General features: G+C 38.2%; 1 protein-coding gene across 2 annotated transcripts in view; it reads right to left on the reverse strand.

Moving 5' to 3' along the window:
* Nucleotides 1–18,422, reverse strand: part of LOC109984157 (inactive dipeptidyl peptidase 10) — a 43,879-nt gene that overhangs the window by 9,905 nt on the left and 15,552 nt on the right. For both annotated transcript variants that reach the window (XM_020634189.2, XM_020634190.2), the window contains exons 2-13: nucleotides 16,219–16,333; nucleotides 16,030–16,125; nucleotides 8,460–8,554; nucleotides 6,097–6,171; nucleotides 4,422–4,474; nucleotides 4,207–4,288; nucleotides 2,329–2,449; nucleotides 1,084–1,238; nucleotides 870–967; nucleotides 657–780; nucleotides 448–486; nucleotides 149–256 (exon numbers count right to left, since the gene is read on the reverse strand). In XM_020634189.2, the coding sequence (XP_020489845.2) occupies nucleotides 149–256; nucleotides 448–486; nucleotides 657–780; nucleotides 870–967; nucleotides 1,084–1,238; nucleotides 2,329–2,449; nucleotides 4,207–4,288; nucleotides 4,422–4,474; nucleotides 6,097–6,171; nucleotides 8,460–8,554; nucleotides 16,030–16,125; nucleotides 16,219–16,333 (1,161 nt within the window). The remainder of the gene's footprint in view (nucleotides 1–148; nucleotides 257–447; nucleotides 487–656; nucleotides 781–869; nucleotides 968–1,083; nucleotides 1,239–2,328; nucleotides 2,450–4,206; nucleotides 4,289–4,421; nucleotides 4,475–6,096; nucleotides 6,172–8,459; nucleotides 8,555–16,029; nucleotides 16,126–16,218; nucleotides 16,334–18,422) is intronic.

Genomic DNA, 18,422 nt, shown 5'->3' on the forward strand with positions numbered 1-18,422 from the left:
AGAAACAGTCCAACGTTGTATAAAACACCAAATATGCAAAATTGTATCTGAAGATCTTCACTTGCAAATAGATGATTATTTTCTGCACTTGGGGAAAAATAATTATTCAGATATTTTCTCAGAAAGGTAGAGTGTTTATTTTAGTCACCTTTCTGGTGAACATGGTGATATGATGAAAGTCTCCATGACCTCCTTGCTTCACCGGCAGAGTGAGGAACAATTTGCTCCTGTCTTTGGAGAAGAGAGGCTGCTGTCTCTACGGACAAAAAGACCTCAGAGGTGACATACTGTATGCATGAACAAGTCCTGATGTGTTCTGCTTCAATAATGGAAGGTGCAGTGTATGGCTTTACAGATAAATACACTGTGCAGCTCGAGATGGATAGATGGTTCTGGAAGTTTTCTCGTATACATGCTTTTATGAAAAATGTCTTTATTTAGGTTTACCTGTCTGGAAAGCCACGTGTCTGAAGCCTCCTCGTGTCTCTGAAGAAAGGGGAGAAAACATGGTTACTTATGCTCTACAGGGACATTAAGAGGTGGGTTTCAACCTCATATACAAAAATTCTTTAAAAGTGTTGTTGGAGATGAAAATGGTGCCTCAATTTTAAGACTCACAAATATCTCATCCTAGCTCTACCATCGTTGACACCCACCTGCACACAAACTCCAATAGTGGCGTCACACGCAGTCAGCAGTGAAAGATTCTGGGGCCGGTTAAGCCACCGCACTGCAAGGTGAGTGTTACTGATCCACTTCACCATGGTGATGTAGAAATCTCTGAAGACGAAACACACACAAGAGTCAGACTGAGGAATTTCCTACCAGTGTGTGTATTTAACCGTGCGTGTTGTGTTTGTTTGTGACACCTGTGCCTGAGCTGATCTGGAGGCTGCAGCTCCTGAGTGTGTGTCGCTCCAAACAGGTTTACTACAGACAGCCTCACAGCAGGATTCGTCTGACCTGCCTGAAAGTAGAAGACAGACACAAAGCTCATAATCAGACAATGGATGAAAGGATTAACACATCACCACATACAATCTGGGAATATAAATTTCCATCTGCAGCAGAGTCCAGACTCACCATAGGATATGGGTATTGTAGTCCTCTGGGGTAGGCGGTGCCAGTGAACTGGGGCAGAACCATGTTTGGTACCAGGGTGTCATTTATGGTGAGGAAAGCAAGCCTCTCTCCATCGGGCGACCACCAATGAGCCAAGTATGACCGCAGGACTTCCTCTGAGAAGAAAAATACAAAAGTAACGTTTTCATTTCAGGTTTTGGCCGTTTGTCTTTCTGTTTTTGTGCATCTATGGTTCTGGTTTTATTTCGTTTAAAATGGTTTAAAACAGCATCCACAAAAGGATAAATTGTGAGGAAAAAAATAACAATTAAATGGAGTTAATTTGTCTTTCTTCTGCTGATTCTTGTACGCTTATTGCTGGTTTCCTCGTAGGAAGTAGCACTTAACACTTACTCTGCTCTTTCCTCCTCTGTCAAAACATCAGCCAAATGGTTACAATCTAAAGTAAAAGCAAATCAAAGAGGGAGAAAACACAGAGCTCGCAGTGAATCTGCAAACAGAAATGATTCTATAATGTTCCCCATCAGCCTCGGCCTGTGTTTGTGCAAACTGCAAAGACCATCACATCATTACTGGATTTGTTTACACACAGACTTAATGGATTGTAGAGGCTTGTGGCTGGTTTTTTCATCGCCGTCCTGTTTAGTTTGTCTTGGCTATTCGTCAGCATTTTTAATGCAAAAGACAAATCTGTGAAAGATATTAAACAGCTGAACTGAGGATGCAATGTAGACCGAAAAAAAACCTCGACCAACTATCACAAAACAGTTCTCTATCTGCCTGCGGGCATCTGAGACAGGAGAAGAAACTTTAAAAACTTTCCAAACAGGAGCTCAAAGTGTTCCACCAGAATTGAGAAAAATGTTCTGCAGTTATCGTACATAAAAGTCATCTAGAAACATCTTACTTTGTGAAGAAACTTTCACTAAGTCACTTGGAACTCACTCAAATGCTTACATTTACATTTTAGTATGAAAATCATCGTTTCATGGGTATTTTCTTTGGAAGGATTTTTTTATTTCACTGCTCATTCAGAATCTGAACATTTTTTCTCCTTGCATCATTCTGCTTCAAAGCCTTTTCCAGAGATTGTGTGTAAGTAGTAGTCAATATTTTTTATGCCTAAAACCATTCAAATGTTCAGATATTGAGTTGAACAATCTGAACCCAACCAGTTGTCATTTTTTAAACACTCAAATAACATCCAGAATAAAAGTAAAGAATAAAAATAAAGTCCAGACACACCTTCATATAGCCAATCAGAGAGTCCGTTGAAGATGACTCCCTCCATCCCCGAGGAGGTGATCCTCAGAGCGTTACTCCTCACATCGGATTGGTAGTAGATGTTATTCTCAAAGATGTAGATCTAAAATGAAAGACAGAGAGAGAATAAATGTATTGATTTAAGACTCACAAATACATGAAACCATATTCAGGCTTATTTGTTTTCATGCTGCGGTTTTCCCTCTTTTCTTTTTTTACTTTCTGCTGTCAAACACTTTTCTGTTCGATACGTTTTTCTTTTTGATTTCCTCTCTGATTTTATATAAATATATTAAATCCTGTTCATATCTCAGCACACAACAAACACATGCATTTGTTTGCCTTCTTCCATCAGTGTTTTGGTATTTGCATTTGATCAGCTTGCAACATCCTGCATGTTCACCAATATCCTGAGTCCTCCTGAATTCATATTTCTCCTGTACAGGAAGCATTTCAGGTTTTTAAGCCAAAATGTTCTTCACACCTCATTTCTTAGTGGATCTCAGTCATACAGCAGCAATATTAAACCAGGGGATACACTTTCAGAAATATCATGCAAATCCTGGTGACAAATCAAGCTAAACATGTATTGTATGTGTTAGAGAATGGTGGTGTTATCCATAGTTAAGCGCGTAGCTGACATGATTTACAGGTGGATTTCCAGCATGGCGGATGCAGGAACAGATGGCTGACGTCACTCAGGCTTCGTCCATTGATATTTACAATCTATGGTGTAAAGTGGCATTTTTCCTCATATACTGTAGGCTATATGAAGAGTCTATTTACATATTTTCCTGTAAAGTTCCTTAAAAGAAAACTCAGCAGAGAGAAAAACAAATGTATTGTCCTTAGTTAACAACGAATGAGTCAGGAAATAAAGCCGGACAGATGATGACAGTTTTGTAAAGATGCTGCTGACTGCAATCTCACAGCACTCTGGAGATTTATTATTTTTGCTTCAGTCGTCTTCTTTTCAAGACTGTGATTTTGTGCTGCAGCCTGCGTTTGATTGACATCACCCACACTCTCCTGTTAGCTCTGATGCACCTGTTACACCTGTAAAACCTCCACCATCCTCATTAGCACAGGTTTGTCTTATTACTATGGAAACATCATGACACATTATTACATATTTTATCAACTTGTAAGACTTATTTTATGTCTGTATGTTGCTTTTAAAAAAAATTGAAATCCAGTCTAAAAAATTGCTCAGAGAAGGAGTAATATAGTTGGAAGATTGATTGTAATTTTTTAGCAAACCAGAGCAGAAGACGATTTGTGAGTTGTAATCCTTATTCTCAAACTTGGCTTTTTCCAATTATTTGCAGCAACACAGAACAAACATTTTCTCATCTTTTTGTCCCAATGATAGAGGGTCACTCTGGAGAAAGAAGGTTAGCTACCAATAAATACTACTTGGATCATAATTTTAAATAATAACTTATTTTTATTGTGATAATCAGCCAATTTTAAAGTTATTTTCAGGCTTAAAAGGAACAAACTTACAACAAGATCTTTGTTTGGGCATTATATTAAAAGCCGACAAGTTAAATAAGCAGTCAGCTGCACTGTCTTGGCTTTAATAACACTGCAGGTGTGTTGCAGAAGTCCTTGCTCATGTGTGCAGGGGCACCTTGGGTCTAATGTAATGTAAAAATTAGGTTACAGGCAGCTGAGACTGACTTACAGACAGAAAAATAGGCAGAAACAATCTCAGTGTGGATGTAAACAAAGTCTATACTGAAGAAAATGAAAGAAAAAATGTTGGATTGATTCCCTCTGGAGAGAGGAAGCAGAAGGATTTTTCATTTAAAGACAGTAAGGAGAGAAAAAGCTGATCACGTAAACACTCAGCCTTACCAGCTGTTGTCCTTGTCTTCCCCACGCTGCGTGTTGGAGCACGGCGTTCTGCACCTCCGGAGGGTTTAACTCCCAAACTTCCCTGAAACACAATCACACAGAAATATATCACTCACCATCTGTTGCTGAATGTGTGCGTGCATCCGGTGCTGAAAGGGTTTCATCCAAGAGAGAACAATCAAACCAGGGATAAAAAGAAAAGAAAACCTGCTTACCTTGTGTCGATGCTGTAAACAATATAAGAAGCCGTGTAGGAGTATCTGTAAATCTGCAACAACAATAAAACTCATCACATAATGCAAACATTGATTTGATTCTGATACCTTAAGGCAAGTGAGAATCATAAGATATTCACATGAGGAAACAAATTCACTGGAGCAACAAACAAACTGGAAAATAACAAAAAATAACAGAAAAATAGAACAGAAAGTGGTTCCGTATGAGAAGACAGTATGAGAGTACCAACGGTTTTAATCATTACGTATCAGAAACATGAATTCTTATCAGAAAAAAAGCTCAACTTTGATACATTTTAAAGTATTTTCATGGAAAAAATGGGTTGTCTTACTGCTGTGATGGCTAGAAAGTCTAGTTAACACAAAAAGTAAAACTTTAATTGGACTCTTTAAATTCATTTATTATGAATGTGGCCATATTTAGAAGACGAGGGGATACATCTTTTTAGTGAAAACTAATACTCCTCTCCTTTACATCCGGTTTTACTCTTATACTGTATTGCCCCAAAACCATCTTTGGGAATGGTGAAATTATCTTACTCCATACTGATAATAACATATAGAGACTGATCTGCACCAGCTTGATGCAGCTCTGTTTTAAGGTAATAATGTTTACACTAAACATATTTATTTTAACATTTTATTTGCGAAATTCAAACTTGACTTATTTAGAGGAGAACTTTGGGATCTATCCTTTTTCGTGGCTAAAATCCCCCCATACATACTTTAAAAACTAGAGTGCAATCAATTAGGCTTTAAAATGCAGAAGAGGAGGGAAGATAAATCAATGTTTCTATCTATACAGAAGATTTTTTTTACACAAATCTATCCCATTGAGAGGGCCTGAAGATGTTGTCAGATGTTGATCTAACAATGTTTACAGAAAATACTGCAGGACAAACAGACGTCCTCTGGTTTTTCAGCTGCAGCAGTGTTTCCAAACCGGCGCCTGAATCCATCTGTTTGCAAACAAATCTAAAAATCAATAGAAAAACCTTGACTTTGAGAAGAGAAGAAAGCCTTGCGGTGGATGACTGCGCGTTAACACACAGAAAAACACACCAACAAACACTGGGATCCACAAAGGGGAGGTGCACAAGAAGCACAAAAAACCACACAAAGAAAGACATACACACCAGAAACATGGCAAATAAATAGACGCCGGTGTAGTGCAGGTGGTGCAAGCTGTTTTTAGTGTGTGTTTGTGTTTTCAAAATCTTTCAATAAACTAGCACCAAACTCCAATTTCTCCATAGTTAACCTTTTTTATCTTGAGTCAATTCCATTTTCAAACACAGAAAGATGTAATCTCTTTAGAGAATAAAAAACAAAAATCAAAAAAAATTAAATGAACATCACAAACGTGTAAATAGTTGATGACAGGTTGTGAATGTGGTTTTGTTTGTGCATGCAGATGAGCGAGCGGCAGCCTCCTAGGGACGGCACAGGAGTACTATGTAAACCACAGCCAGCCGGGAAGTAAACAAAGATTAAAAGTACGGCTGGTAATGTTGATGATCAAACAACCTGATCACAGATTGTTCAGTTATGAGAAGGTAAACATACAAAAAAACAACTTGTATTGTTTGTGTTCTTTGATGTTATCACGGTGCAGAGTTTTTGGGTTGAGGGTGCATTTTAATTTGATACTCACTCGTTTGACATCATAAGCGAAGAGTGCGTACTTCAGATCTGCAGAGAGCGAGTACTTTGCCACCTTGAAAGCCACCTAACAAAAAAGACCAAACATTGGCTTAAACACAGGAGCTTTTGAGAAGTCACACTTCACTTTGTGGACGCTTGGAGGTATAAAGACAAAAAATTAATACAATTAAGAGATGATTTAAAAGCAAACAGGAATGACAGACAAGTTAACACATCTACAGGTGATGAAACCAGTACAAAATGATGAATACTGATTAGCTAATAAGAAGATTGGTTTGCAGGAGTACAATGACTTTCAGCCACAGGTGTGATTAAAGCAAAACAATACCATTAGCAATGCTAACATGTAAGAAGTGTGAATCATTACATTTTAAGCAAGAGTAATGTTTAGACTGACACACACAAGTTGAATTGAAATGCAGCTAAATTCAGAAAGATCGGTTAACTAACATTACAAGCTAGCAGCAGTATCAAGCTTCTACATGAAGATGAAACTTTTTCCAAAACAAGAGAGCAATGACGGATCAAACACTTCCTGAAAAGAGGAAAATGTGCCTCATTCAGTGCTGATGCCTTAGGTTTGACAGGTAATGATTGCTTTTTTCTGTCAGCTACATCATTCACATTTCCAGCTTTCATCCCATGACAAAGTCAAACAATGTGGCGGCAGAAAACTAATCTAGCAGCTGAAGGCCATAAACTCATGAGGGAGCCTCAGCAGGTTGTGACATTTCTGGGAGAGAATGGGGTGGACAGATATTTTACACAAGAAACTTCCAACAAATCCAGGATCACTTTTCAACTGTTGTGCAGTCAAACCAAATGTTTAAATATCTTTAAAAAAAAGAAAGATATTTTGGTTCTTGATATTCTTGTGTTTATTTCTGTGACTGCAAGTGTTTCTTGTTTAAGTGCAAAAATACATCAAAAAAAACTTTATTTTAATTTTATTGGTAGGAAGTTGTACTGCCAGAAAGCGAGAGTATTTCATTTGGATCCTGTAGCATTTTTTAGGATCCATTCAGTGACTTCCCACCTCTTCTTTTTGATTTCATTTTTCTGGTTTGACAAGCTTACTGCAGGAACTGAAATCCTCATCAAATCCCTCTTGCGTAATCATTAAAAGTACAAGCTACTATGAGGTGGAAAAATTTGGCTAAATGAAAAGAGGAAGGCAGGAAAAGAGCCTTTGAATAAACAGATTTAAGGTTTAGCATTTCTAACTAAGTGAATGTGTGTTATGAAATAACAGGATTATTATGATGCAATTAGAAAGCAGCTAAATTGGGCTTGCTTCTAGTCTTCCTGGTAAGCTTACACAAGCATTTAAGCAATTTAAGGACAACAGCATTACAAATATTGACATATTTATATGTTCCTGGAAGTAATGATGCATTAGACAGTAAATGTTATTATTAAGTTAATGGGATCTATTCTGGGGTTTGATGCATTTCAAGCAGAACCATATTTCTCTCTCTTCCTGCCGATTGTGCAGAGGTGAGCTGAGGTGAGACGAGCAGATTTAATAGGGACCTCAAAGGCCTGAGCTAGCCCACAGCGCAGACAGCTGGATACACGACCCGCTCAGCAGGATATTATCATATTCTGATTCTGCAGGTGTTAAAGTGATGAGGCGCTGTTGGCGGCTCTGACATGTTTTCCTGCAGCCTCTGGGGATCCAATCACACCAGCTGGATGAGCACGAAGCAGCCACAGCTCTTTTTCTCTGAGGACTGGCAAACATAAGCTCTAATGTTTAAGAGTAAAATTATGAAAAATAAAATGATTTAAACCTCTATAGGTCTCTTAAGGTTCCCTGGAAAGCTTTTGATTAAATCCAGTTTTTTAAGTGTCATTTTTAATAACCAGTTAAAACACAGCAGTAAAGTTTCCAGTTGAATATGTTTTTAATGCAGCACAGTCAGAGTACAATGATGCACAATATCCTTGTGTAAGTCGAGCTTCATTTGCTTATTTATATCATTAATTTGATTTTTTTGTTTTTTGTTTTTTGCACTGTATTTCAAGTCTGACTGCAAGACTCCCTTCTAGGACTAAAAAGCTAGAGTTCAACCTTAAAGAAAAACATATGTTATATACTTGTTTGTACGATATTTGAAGCAGAAGGTAAAGCAAATAAGATAACCTCATTGTCAGGATTAAATGTATGAATTTTTAGAAGTCAAGTGCTAAGGGGATCACATCCCAAAACAAAACTGTTGCAAAATGACTCCAGTTCACTGCTTTGCTAGAACTAAAATGATGCATCTTAATCATTTATATCATGGAATGATATCAGACACATTAAATCATTACAGAAAAGACAGTTTAAAAACAAGTACCGGTACTTACAAACGTGCTGTTACTCAGAATGACGTCCGTCTCGTTTGATTCAAAGTTGAACTTGATGACGTGTCCGTCACGGTTCCTGTACACCACCTCTGAATCTGTGAAAGAGAAGCCACAAAGAAATATCAAACACCCTGCAGCTCGTAGAAAAGGTCACAAAAGAACCTGTGACAAATCCAGTAGTGACCTGACTGACAAAAAGCAGCCTCATGCCTCAAACTGAATCCCAGCTTTGGGACTATTCAGATAAAAGCACTGTCTCATGTGCAACATTGCTCTTTTTATAATATACTGGTGACTTTGATAGACCCTGACATTGATTCATTGTGTTTTGATGGCTAAAACTGACCCAATGAATTTAATCAAATGTCTAAAAAGAACTTAAAAAATGGTTGAAAGACATATTCTCCATATCTTAACTCACAGTGGCCTCATTTCTGTGACATTCATCACAAATGAACAATTACTAACAGATTAGTAGTGACGTTATTGCCTAAAGGTGAAAATTAAAGGTTAGCAGAAGAAAATGGATTAAAAAAAAGGTATTCCTGTGGGGAATATTCTTCTATTTAGCAAATAAAAAGGGAACAGGAAGTGCTGCACCTGCACCCCTCCCTTCGGTTTCCATTACTCTAGGGAGTCTGTCACTTCATTAGCCGTCGTCGCTCTGAACCCAGCCGTCTGTCCACTGGGAACATTTGTAATTCACAGCAACACACAGGTAGCTCTGGCATGTAACCACACACACTTACAGAGACACAGAGACACAGAGACACACACACACACACACACACACACACACACACACACACACACACACTTGCTGTCCTGGATTTATTTTTTCTCACATAGGTCAGAGCTACACCTTCCAGTGCTGCTGTCACATTAATGCAATCCTGGAAGAGCTAGAGTCACAACGTTGTTTCTCAAATTACCTCAAAATATCAAGATTACGCTGAACTTAAAAAACACATTTACATTTGTGCACAAGCAATAGAGAGGCTCATTACAAATATGCAGCACAAGAAAATATAGTGAACTTTGATGTATTGTACTTTTTTAAGATGCTTTAATTTTCTTATAATTGTATAATAATTAATATAATAATAATTGTAACTTTGGGCATCTGCAGAAGTGGAATTACTGCCTCATTCTTACACCCCAATTAGAAACTGCATTTAAAAAACTAAAAATGTATTCTACAACACTCTGTAGCGTCCCGCTTTAAGGCTCATTTGTGCTTAGGCATGTGGACGTCCTGTATTTTTTGCTGTAATTGCAGGTTTAATGTGATTTTCAAGTAAAAAAAAAAACTATGACTACAATCTGATATTCTGATCAACTGTTGAGATCCTTGCATAAGTAAACAATCTTTAAAAATCAAGAAGAGATTGTTGTGTATGTATATTTCTACATGGTATTTTTACACATTGGTATTGCTGCAATTCTGAATGTATGTTCTAGTTTTAAAGTCTGTGAAAATCATTTTCAAACAGAACAAGCGGCTGGGCCTCCACTCTCCAAACCGACAAACTCCTAAAGCTCATTTGGAGTGAATTTGTGGCTGATTGCAGGGGAGGCGATCGCTCAGCGCTGCATGAGAACAGGCGGCTTTCAGACTGAATGTGCATCAATAAAGAGGCATAAACATAAAGTAAAAAAAATGCCAATAAGTGTCTGAAAGCAGCGCTCTATGAGGGATATATTAGAGATTTAATATTTAAATGAAGATGCTGCTCTTTGTCTTAATATGATGCACTTATTTTACATAACATCACCACAAATAATGCATTATTCATGTTGTTTTATTCATACGGGTCACTGCTAAAGATGTCGCCTATTGTTTGTGCAAACCTCATTAGCAATCATGTATGGCAAGCCAAGCAGCACGACGCACTCATCCATTGCATACTCTGATTGGATACACGCATGCAAACACAAACACTATAAATATTTCTCTCTTATGTAAGTACCTGGATGTTTTCAACATCTTGGGCTTTATCCAATAGAAACAAGCTCGACTTCACATCAGCAGTATATTAAGAACATGCAATGTAAACAACAGCTACATGAATAATTTACTCTCATACAACAGTGACCCCATGCAGCAGCACATATAGGAATGTCAAAACAAATTTAAGCAATGAATCTCCACTGAGAGGCGATTATATGGTTATATATCAGAAGTCAGTGTAGCATTCATAATGGTGATGATGATGCAAGATCATCATTAATAACCACAGGCGGCAAAATAGACTGAAAGCAATGCTTCCTGCTTCTGCACTCCAACACAGCCAGTAGAGTCCTCACAGCGGAGATATCCTAAGGGTTATTGTGCGCGCTTAATGTACAGAGGCTATAGTCCTCCAAGCGGATGGCACAGGTTCGAATTCGACCTGTGGCTAATTTCCTGCATGTGATTCCACGCTCTCTCTCGCTCTCTCCCTGATTTCTGCCCTATTCACTGTCATCTCTCTAAATAAAGGAATAAGAAGTGCCAAAACAAACCTTGAACTAAAAAAAGTATTAAATCCAAAGTATGACCAAGATATTACTTTTTTGTGTGACCATCGATCTGCAACAGGTGGTTTCTCATTATTCTCAGGGTCCTAAATTTACTCACATTTACAGAAATTAGAAAGGGCTATTTATCCCAGTTTAAATTGCAAAATAAAGGAGGCAGTCCGAAAAATAAAAATCAATTCAGCTACAGAGGAGATGTCAATGTTTGTTTTTTCTGCAAAATTGAGGATGTACGTTTCAAGTGATATAAGCTGTAGAAAGATCCTTTCAACATTACCCTGGAAATGAAATATTACACAATATGTATTCAAAAGAAAACTTTCTCTGATGCTTTTAAAAGCCTCTTGAATGTCAAAACAGAATTTGACATGGAGAACATCGGCTGCAGACATCTTGTGTTAAGAGTAATTGACTTTTACTGCGAGTGGAACAGCAAGCTCATTTTTGTTAGCTACATCTTTACAAAGTCATCTTTATCTAGATGTGCTGTATAATGCTAGTAGATCGTCTATGTGAAGATAATCCTAATCCTTCCTTTCTTTTCTCTTCTTTAGTGAACAAAAAAACCTTGCAGCTTAACAAACTGACAAATTAAGCATCCTTGCAAATGAACATATTAATTATCACTGGTGTAAATGTATATTTTAAGTTAATGCTTCACTTCCAAGATCTAGCAAATTAGGATGTACATATGGGTTGATTTTGTTTCCTTTGGACAGAACCAAGCTGGTCTTTCCCCCAGTTTACAATCTTAATTCTAGGCTAAATTAGCATGTTGCTTGTATAAGCTATATAAGTTTCAATACCACAAAAAAAACTTCTCAATCTAACTCTTCGCTACACAGTGAATGATACTAGTCAGTTGCAAAATAAGATGTTCAAACACTTGTTCTCAAATAACCACACGCATTTATATTACCAACACTCAGGATCTGATTGAACTACCTCAACAGGATGTGAGTTTGAGTGCATTATTCATTCGCATTACTCAGACATGTTTGTGCTGCAGAAGCGTGCTCTGTGCGGTCAGGAAAAAGATTTGGGCACTTGTGTGTTCGATTGTTTTGCTCTGGTTTCAACTTAATGCTGTTCGGCTCTTGTTTGAAAAGCCACTGAACTCAAGGAGTTGCAATCCTGCATCTTAATTTCTTATACTATCTTGTTTTTTTCTGAAGTATACAGACGTGATTTTAACACTACTACCGCTCTTCTTGCTTGGCTTCAGTCTGGCACTTTCTTTCAGTGCTAAAAGAGATCTGATTTCACAGATAACAGGGTTTTGTGCTGGTAAATAAGAGTGAGTGGCTTCTTAAGTTTGACTCGGATGTAAGAGGGAAGAAAAGGAAACAAGTTTGAGGTTTTCCTCAGCAATTTCCATCACAGACTTGTTTGAATTATACCCAAAACATCCCCAAGACGCCTAGCAGTAAATTCAGGCCCAGACCATGACCGTCTACAGGGGCTCTCAACTTCCATCACAACAGGACTACAATAGATTTACAACATGCAGCATGTCAGACAGTAATTTCCTAACTACAACATAAATTTCAGCAATCGCAGCTAATGGGTAAGCTGACCCTGTTGTGCCGAAAATTCATTATTATGGTCCGACCAAACAAGTTCCAGCTCTGCAAGGTGATGTTTTACTGCCAACGGTTCGTACAGCTCATTTTGTTTCTAAATGTACAAAAACAATGCAGTCAATCCATCATGTATGACTAATCTACTAATTGACTATCAAATTATCAACCTTTCTGATCTGCACATCTCTCAAATCACATAATACAATGTAGACTGACAGTTATGCTCAGTAAGAGTTATGTAAATGCCAACGTCTCGTCTTCGTCATGCACAAACGGTCAATTAATTTTTTTCTTCATGTTTTTTGTTAATCACTAAACAGCACTCCGCTCAACTGTCTTCGTGTGACTTAAACAGCTTCGCGCCATGGCGAGTTACACGATGATCGCGCTACACAATGAATGAAAAATCAAATACATTGCCAACACTTGTAATCGATTTTTATCCATTCGTAGTTGCAGTCCTTAAACAAACATCTCATTGCTAGCAGTTTTTTTAAGGGTAGCTGAGCTCTAAGGTGTAAAGGTAAGATTCAACAACTAAGGCAATCTTTTGGGGAATCACTTTCCTACAGAAAGTGTAAAAAATAAGAAATAAAACACTATTTACGTGCTGCATCTTATCTTGCTTAGCAAAGTATGGAAGTGCAAAATGGCTGCAGAAGTACCAGAAGTCACATACACACAACCAATTCAAAATACCAAGTTTTTACAGCAGAAATAAACATTATTACAGCCTGGTACAAAACAAGAAATAGGTGTGGGGGGGGGGGACTCATTGACAGGCTAACACGATGTAATGGTTCGTCAAGAAGCATAAAACACGGCTCAGCTACTATGTTGCAGTTTTTTGTTCCTTAAACCTTTTTGTCCTCTTAGTATATCAGTTTGACATTAAGACAACTCAACGTTGCCTGCGTTATAAGATTTTTTGTTATTGCACAAATCGAAAATAAGCCAAAAATCTTTGGCTCTGAAATGGATCTTTAGCAGCTAAATGCTTCACTATGTCAAACAGCTAGTATCTAACTGTGTCTGTCAGCTGTTTGCAGTTTGGAAAGTCGTGTTCAGGGCTTTTTTGGGCTGAAAATCCAGATTTGAAAGCTATGGCAGTGACCCAAAACTGGACAGTTGCAGAGCTGAAAACAAAAACAGAGAGATTTAAAAGGCAAAAGCTTTTTAGATCTGGAGTTACTCAAAATATGAAGAATTTAGCAGACTAATTATGGTATAAGACCCCATTGTATATGGAAATAGTCCCATGATCCATTGTTAATATGAAAACATTGATTATAGCTGCTTAAAACGCTTCATATTGGATGATTTTACCAAAAGCAAAAGACTGAAATTCTTTCATTCAGCACAGTAAAGACACATGTTGAGATCAAACATGGGTCCCTGCTTTTCAGGAATAAAGCAGTCCCCAAAAGGACAATGTGTGTGTGTGTGTTTATTAGAGGCCATCCAAAGCAGAGCCCATATTGAGAAGCCACAGGCCACAGGACTAGTCATTAGTATTATCTCTCTGTGGACGGGAAGGACACAGCGGGTGGAGGATCTGTTTCATCTCCAGAGCAGAAAGGCCGTCTCTCAGTGTCCCCCTCCACCTCTGTCCTTGTGTGTCTCCTTCTGTCACTCCCAGTAAGTCTCAAGAAGGACGTTATGGATATATTAAGTCATCCACTTTCCTCGATTTACCATCAAAGCAATAATTTAGCTGTCATGTTGTCAACAAACCACTGCAATCCTTCATTGTTTCGCAGCAAGTTCGAGACGACATTTTCCTCCTCTCTCTCTGTCTTCCTTAATCTTTGCTTTCCTTCTCCGAGCCTGAACGCAAACACAATCTGTCACGCTGTCAAAGAGCCAGCTCACCAACACGGAAGTTTGGATTCGGTTATGTGGAATTTAGGATTTGCCAAGTTTGGACTCAAGCACAAGCGAGAAACATGTGGAGGATTGGCGCTCTCTGTTCATGACGTGTGACACATCATAAAGCTCTCGGTCACAGATCGAGGTTGTGCTGCGACACCTCCAGCATAGTGAATCTTATGTAACACGAAAATGGAAGTGTAATGAGGAGGTGTTAGTATTGTGGCCTTGGGAAAGATGGGGGAGAAGAAAGGTCATCATAGAGTAATGGAAGCTACATTTCTCCTGTTATGAGAAAAAATAAGGTTTGAAAAGCTGCGACTTGATTGTTAACATTACACCTGTGTGATGCTTTTGCTCATATTTCCAAAGATTTTTTTCTCTTTTATAAAAATAAATATGGAGCTATACGGTGACCATTAGAGACCCCTAAAAGAGTGTCAAACCCTTTGTTATCTGTATTCTCCTTTATTTGTATGCAATTGTTTATGTTGGAAGTGTCTTTATATAAGTAAATTGTATTTTAAATATTGCACTGCATGCTCTGCATTACATTTTTACATTCTAGAAAGATTCAAACAGCCATTACTAACACTCTTTAGCCCGAGGGTTTTAATGTAACTCATTAATAAATCAAATGATAGAAACAGTGAAGTCTACCGCTTCAGTCTCTTCAGCTGAATTCTCCCTAACTCCTGAAGAAATTATCAGACTCTAAGATGTTTAGTAGTTTTACTGATAAACTTCAAATGTACATTGTAACTGAAGTGTTTTCCTGCAATAATGGCATCATGTGAAAGATGAGCACTGTGTTTTATAATTATAATGCAGCATTGTTATTGTCATTATTACAGGGTGGGAGGGTATTTGACTCACTGCTCTTGATTCAACATGACACCGTGAGACCATCTGTGTTTGTAATGCAGGTCAGCAGGGGTCGCCTCCATTAGTTCATGTGTTTATGCAAGTGTTGTGATAAATTACAGAGACAGCGTTCACAAAAGATCCTCAGGTTAAAAGTAGCAGCTTACTGCTGAGTGACAGGAATGCCCTGTTTCTGACCTCTGTCACCTATAAATTAACTCATTTTGTGCTAAGAAAATCTTTTGACCTCTTATCTCATATATTAATATTGAGGAGTTTAATTTCCATCTACCTAAAACTTCAAGGTGTCACGCTTCAAAGAAAAAACTACCTGGCATTGTTGTTCTGTGTGACAAATATGCTTCAAGTGATGAATCCCACTGGTGCCAATCCCCCTGCAACCTGATTTCTTAAGGCAATGAAAGCAGCCACACATGACTAGCTGTTGCATATGAGCAAACAAAACCTGGAAAAAGAGCAGAGATAAAAATATCACACCTTGTCTTGTCAGGCTCCAGAAACTGACACCCAGCCATTCAATCTTCTTCTTCTCAAAGTTGCACTGTTTACTCCCATCTGTTTTATCACCATCACACCTTCCTCTCTATCATGCCTTCACCTCCTGACACAAATCCTGAGCATCACCCTAACCTCCTTCACCTTCTTTCAGACTTGGAACATGAAACATTTCTTCATTATGAGGTCTGTCAGAGGAGAGATCATGCGATACTCACTGCTGATCCACGTGGCCTCTGGGTCGTGAATGCTGAACTCTGGTTTGTGCAGATCTGCTATAGTCAGCCTGGACCTGCTGCTGCCAGGGAGCTCCGCTGAGGAAACACAGTAAACCAACATCAAATCCAAAGTAAACTCTTACAACTTCAGCTCAATGAGGAAATTGTGGTGAATCAGCTTATACTTACTGGGTGTAAGGACGACCACAGACATGGTGATGAGCGAGCAGACCACCACGATCACCAACAGAGAGATGGCAATGCCCTTCCAGTTCCTCTGCGGGGGGCTGACGTCAACAAATTCCTGCACAAAGATATAAAAGTAAATAAGTTATCAGAGTTAAATGCCAACAACCAAGTCAAAAATATGCAATCCCCATGACTAAACTAGACGATCAACTCAAGATCTATTTGCCTGAGTTATTTTGAAATAAATGTATGAGGGTGGATAACAATAAGATTCTTAAATATTAACTTCTAGATTATTGTAGCCAAGTCATCAACAATAACATGCTAAGAATGAATAATAATAATTGAAGAAAGATACTGCAGATGAATGCATGGCTAAATATGGCACATTTACATGTATGACTTTGTTGCTTCTTGTTAATTAATGTGCGTTGTCCCTTTTAAATAAAGACATTTAAAAAAAAAAATCTAAATACTGGGGCGAATATTTGTCTTTATTTATTTGTTTACTTTCAGCGCCTGTTCTTGTATGTTATAAAGAAACGCAGAGGACCTCTACCAGATAGCTCAGAGGAAGTTTGTCATGTCTGATCCTCTGGATTAACAGTTTCTTGTTAGTAACTTGTTAGCAGTTGTATCTGCTACATGAATTAATCTTTGAAATTTGCAGTGCAACAGCTCCTCTTATGTAACTGTACACACTCTTATATCATCCCGTCTAGACAGTGTTGTTTGTCCAGCAAAAAGAGTCATCAGGGTTTCGCCATTTGTCCAAAAATGTAAACACAAGGTAACCCTCTGGACTTGACGTTGAAAAATGCAATCTGTGCTTTTTGATTTTATGCTCTCAGCCATTCAGATGATGCTCTCATCTGTACCAGAAGTTGTTGGACATCCTAAAATGTCTTATTTGGTGTCATACTGTATTGACCCAGCTTATGGAGAGGTCTTGGGGTTACATCATTTCTCTGGACTCGTCTTTTCTCTTTCACTTCAAGCCAGGATGATGTAAGTCACCTGCAGCCGAGACGAGACGAGGAAAATGATGCAAGGAGGATTTACAGCTCAACCTCGGATTTGGCATAAAAAAATGCTGTTAGGATACCAAGGTTTCGAGCTGAGACACTACAGGGAACTGTAACAGGTAGAGCTGTCAAAGAGTGTTTAATTCCCTGTGCCTCAATGCTTCAGAGTAAGACAGAGACATCAAAGAACACCTCGTGACACCTTTTTGACTCTAAAAGACAGTTTTACATTTCAGAGCAGCATCTCGGGTTTCATTTGTAAACCTTACATGAAGAAAGGTATGCATGAACACGTGTTGCATTCAAGGTTTATATAGAGAAAAGTCAAAAAGAGAAAATCTTGACTTTCAGTTAATAAATCAGGAAAAAAGCACAAACAGACACACAGCAGGGAGTGGAGCACACCACTGTGTCATTGACTGCTCAGAATATTAGTTCAACATCTGGGAGCTAATTCTCTGCAGGCTCAGTGCACGCGCTTGTGTGTGTGTATGAGTTTAAACAGATACAAATTCTGCTGCATGCCTTTCTACTTCCAGATATCCCTTAGTCCCTCTTCTGTGATTGATGATGAATTTATCTGAGTCGCTGTAATGCAACTCACATCGCTGAATGGTATTACAGAGCTGCAGGTCCTCAAACCTGCTTGAAATTAGCAAAATCACCTTACTTCCTGAAGACAGGGATCACAGTTGTATGGGAGGATTGATCCCCGTTACAAATTGAGAGCAACTGAAACTGAATTAAACAATAAAAGGTTGTAAAACTTATTCCATTTGCTGCAAAGTTTGTAATAAGAAGTGTCGACAGATGTGTGTTCAACAAAAGTCTGGTACTGCTCGAGGTTCATGCCTCTTTAAGGATGTTTTTCCTTTGCTGAATGTTCCTTAGTGCTGTGTTCACGGTGGATTAATGTTAGGTCTTTATAAATAATATAACAAAGAGTACAGTCTAGACATGCTCCATTTTCAAAGCAGTTTTATATCAAATGTGTTATGACTTGGCACTATAAAAATAAAGATCGATTTAAACTTGATATTCCCTTCTAAACACTGATTTCTGTAAATCTCGAAAGAGTCCATTGACAGTCATCACAAGTGGAATATAACTCATATTTGACTGCTATCATATTAAAGGTATTTTACTTAACGTTTTAGACATTTAGATAGCCATGTGACG

The sequence above is a fragment of the Labrus bergylta genome, chromosome 24 (genome assembly GCF_963930695.1).
Source record: "Labrus bergylta chromosome 24, fLabBer1.1, whole genome shotgun sequence".
Taxonomy (NCBI): domain Eukaryota; kingdom Metazoa; phylum Chordata; class Actinopteri; order Labriformes; family Labridae; genus Labrus; species Labrus bergylta.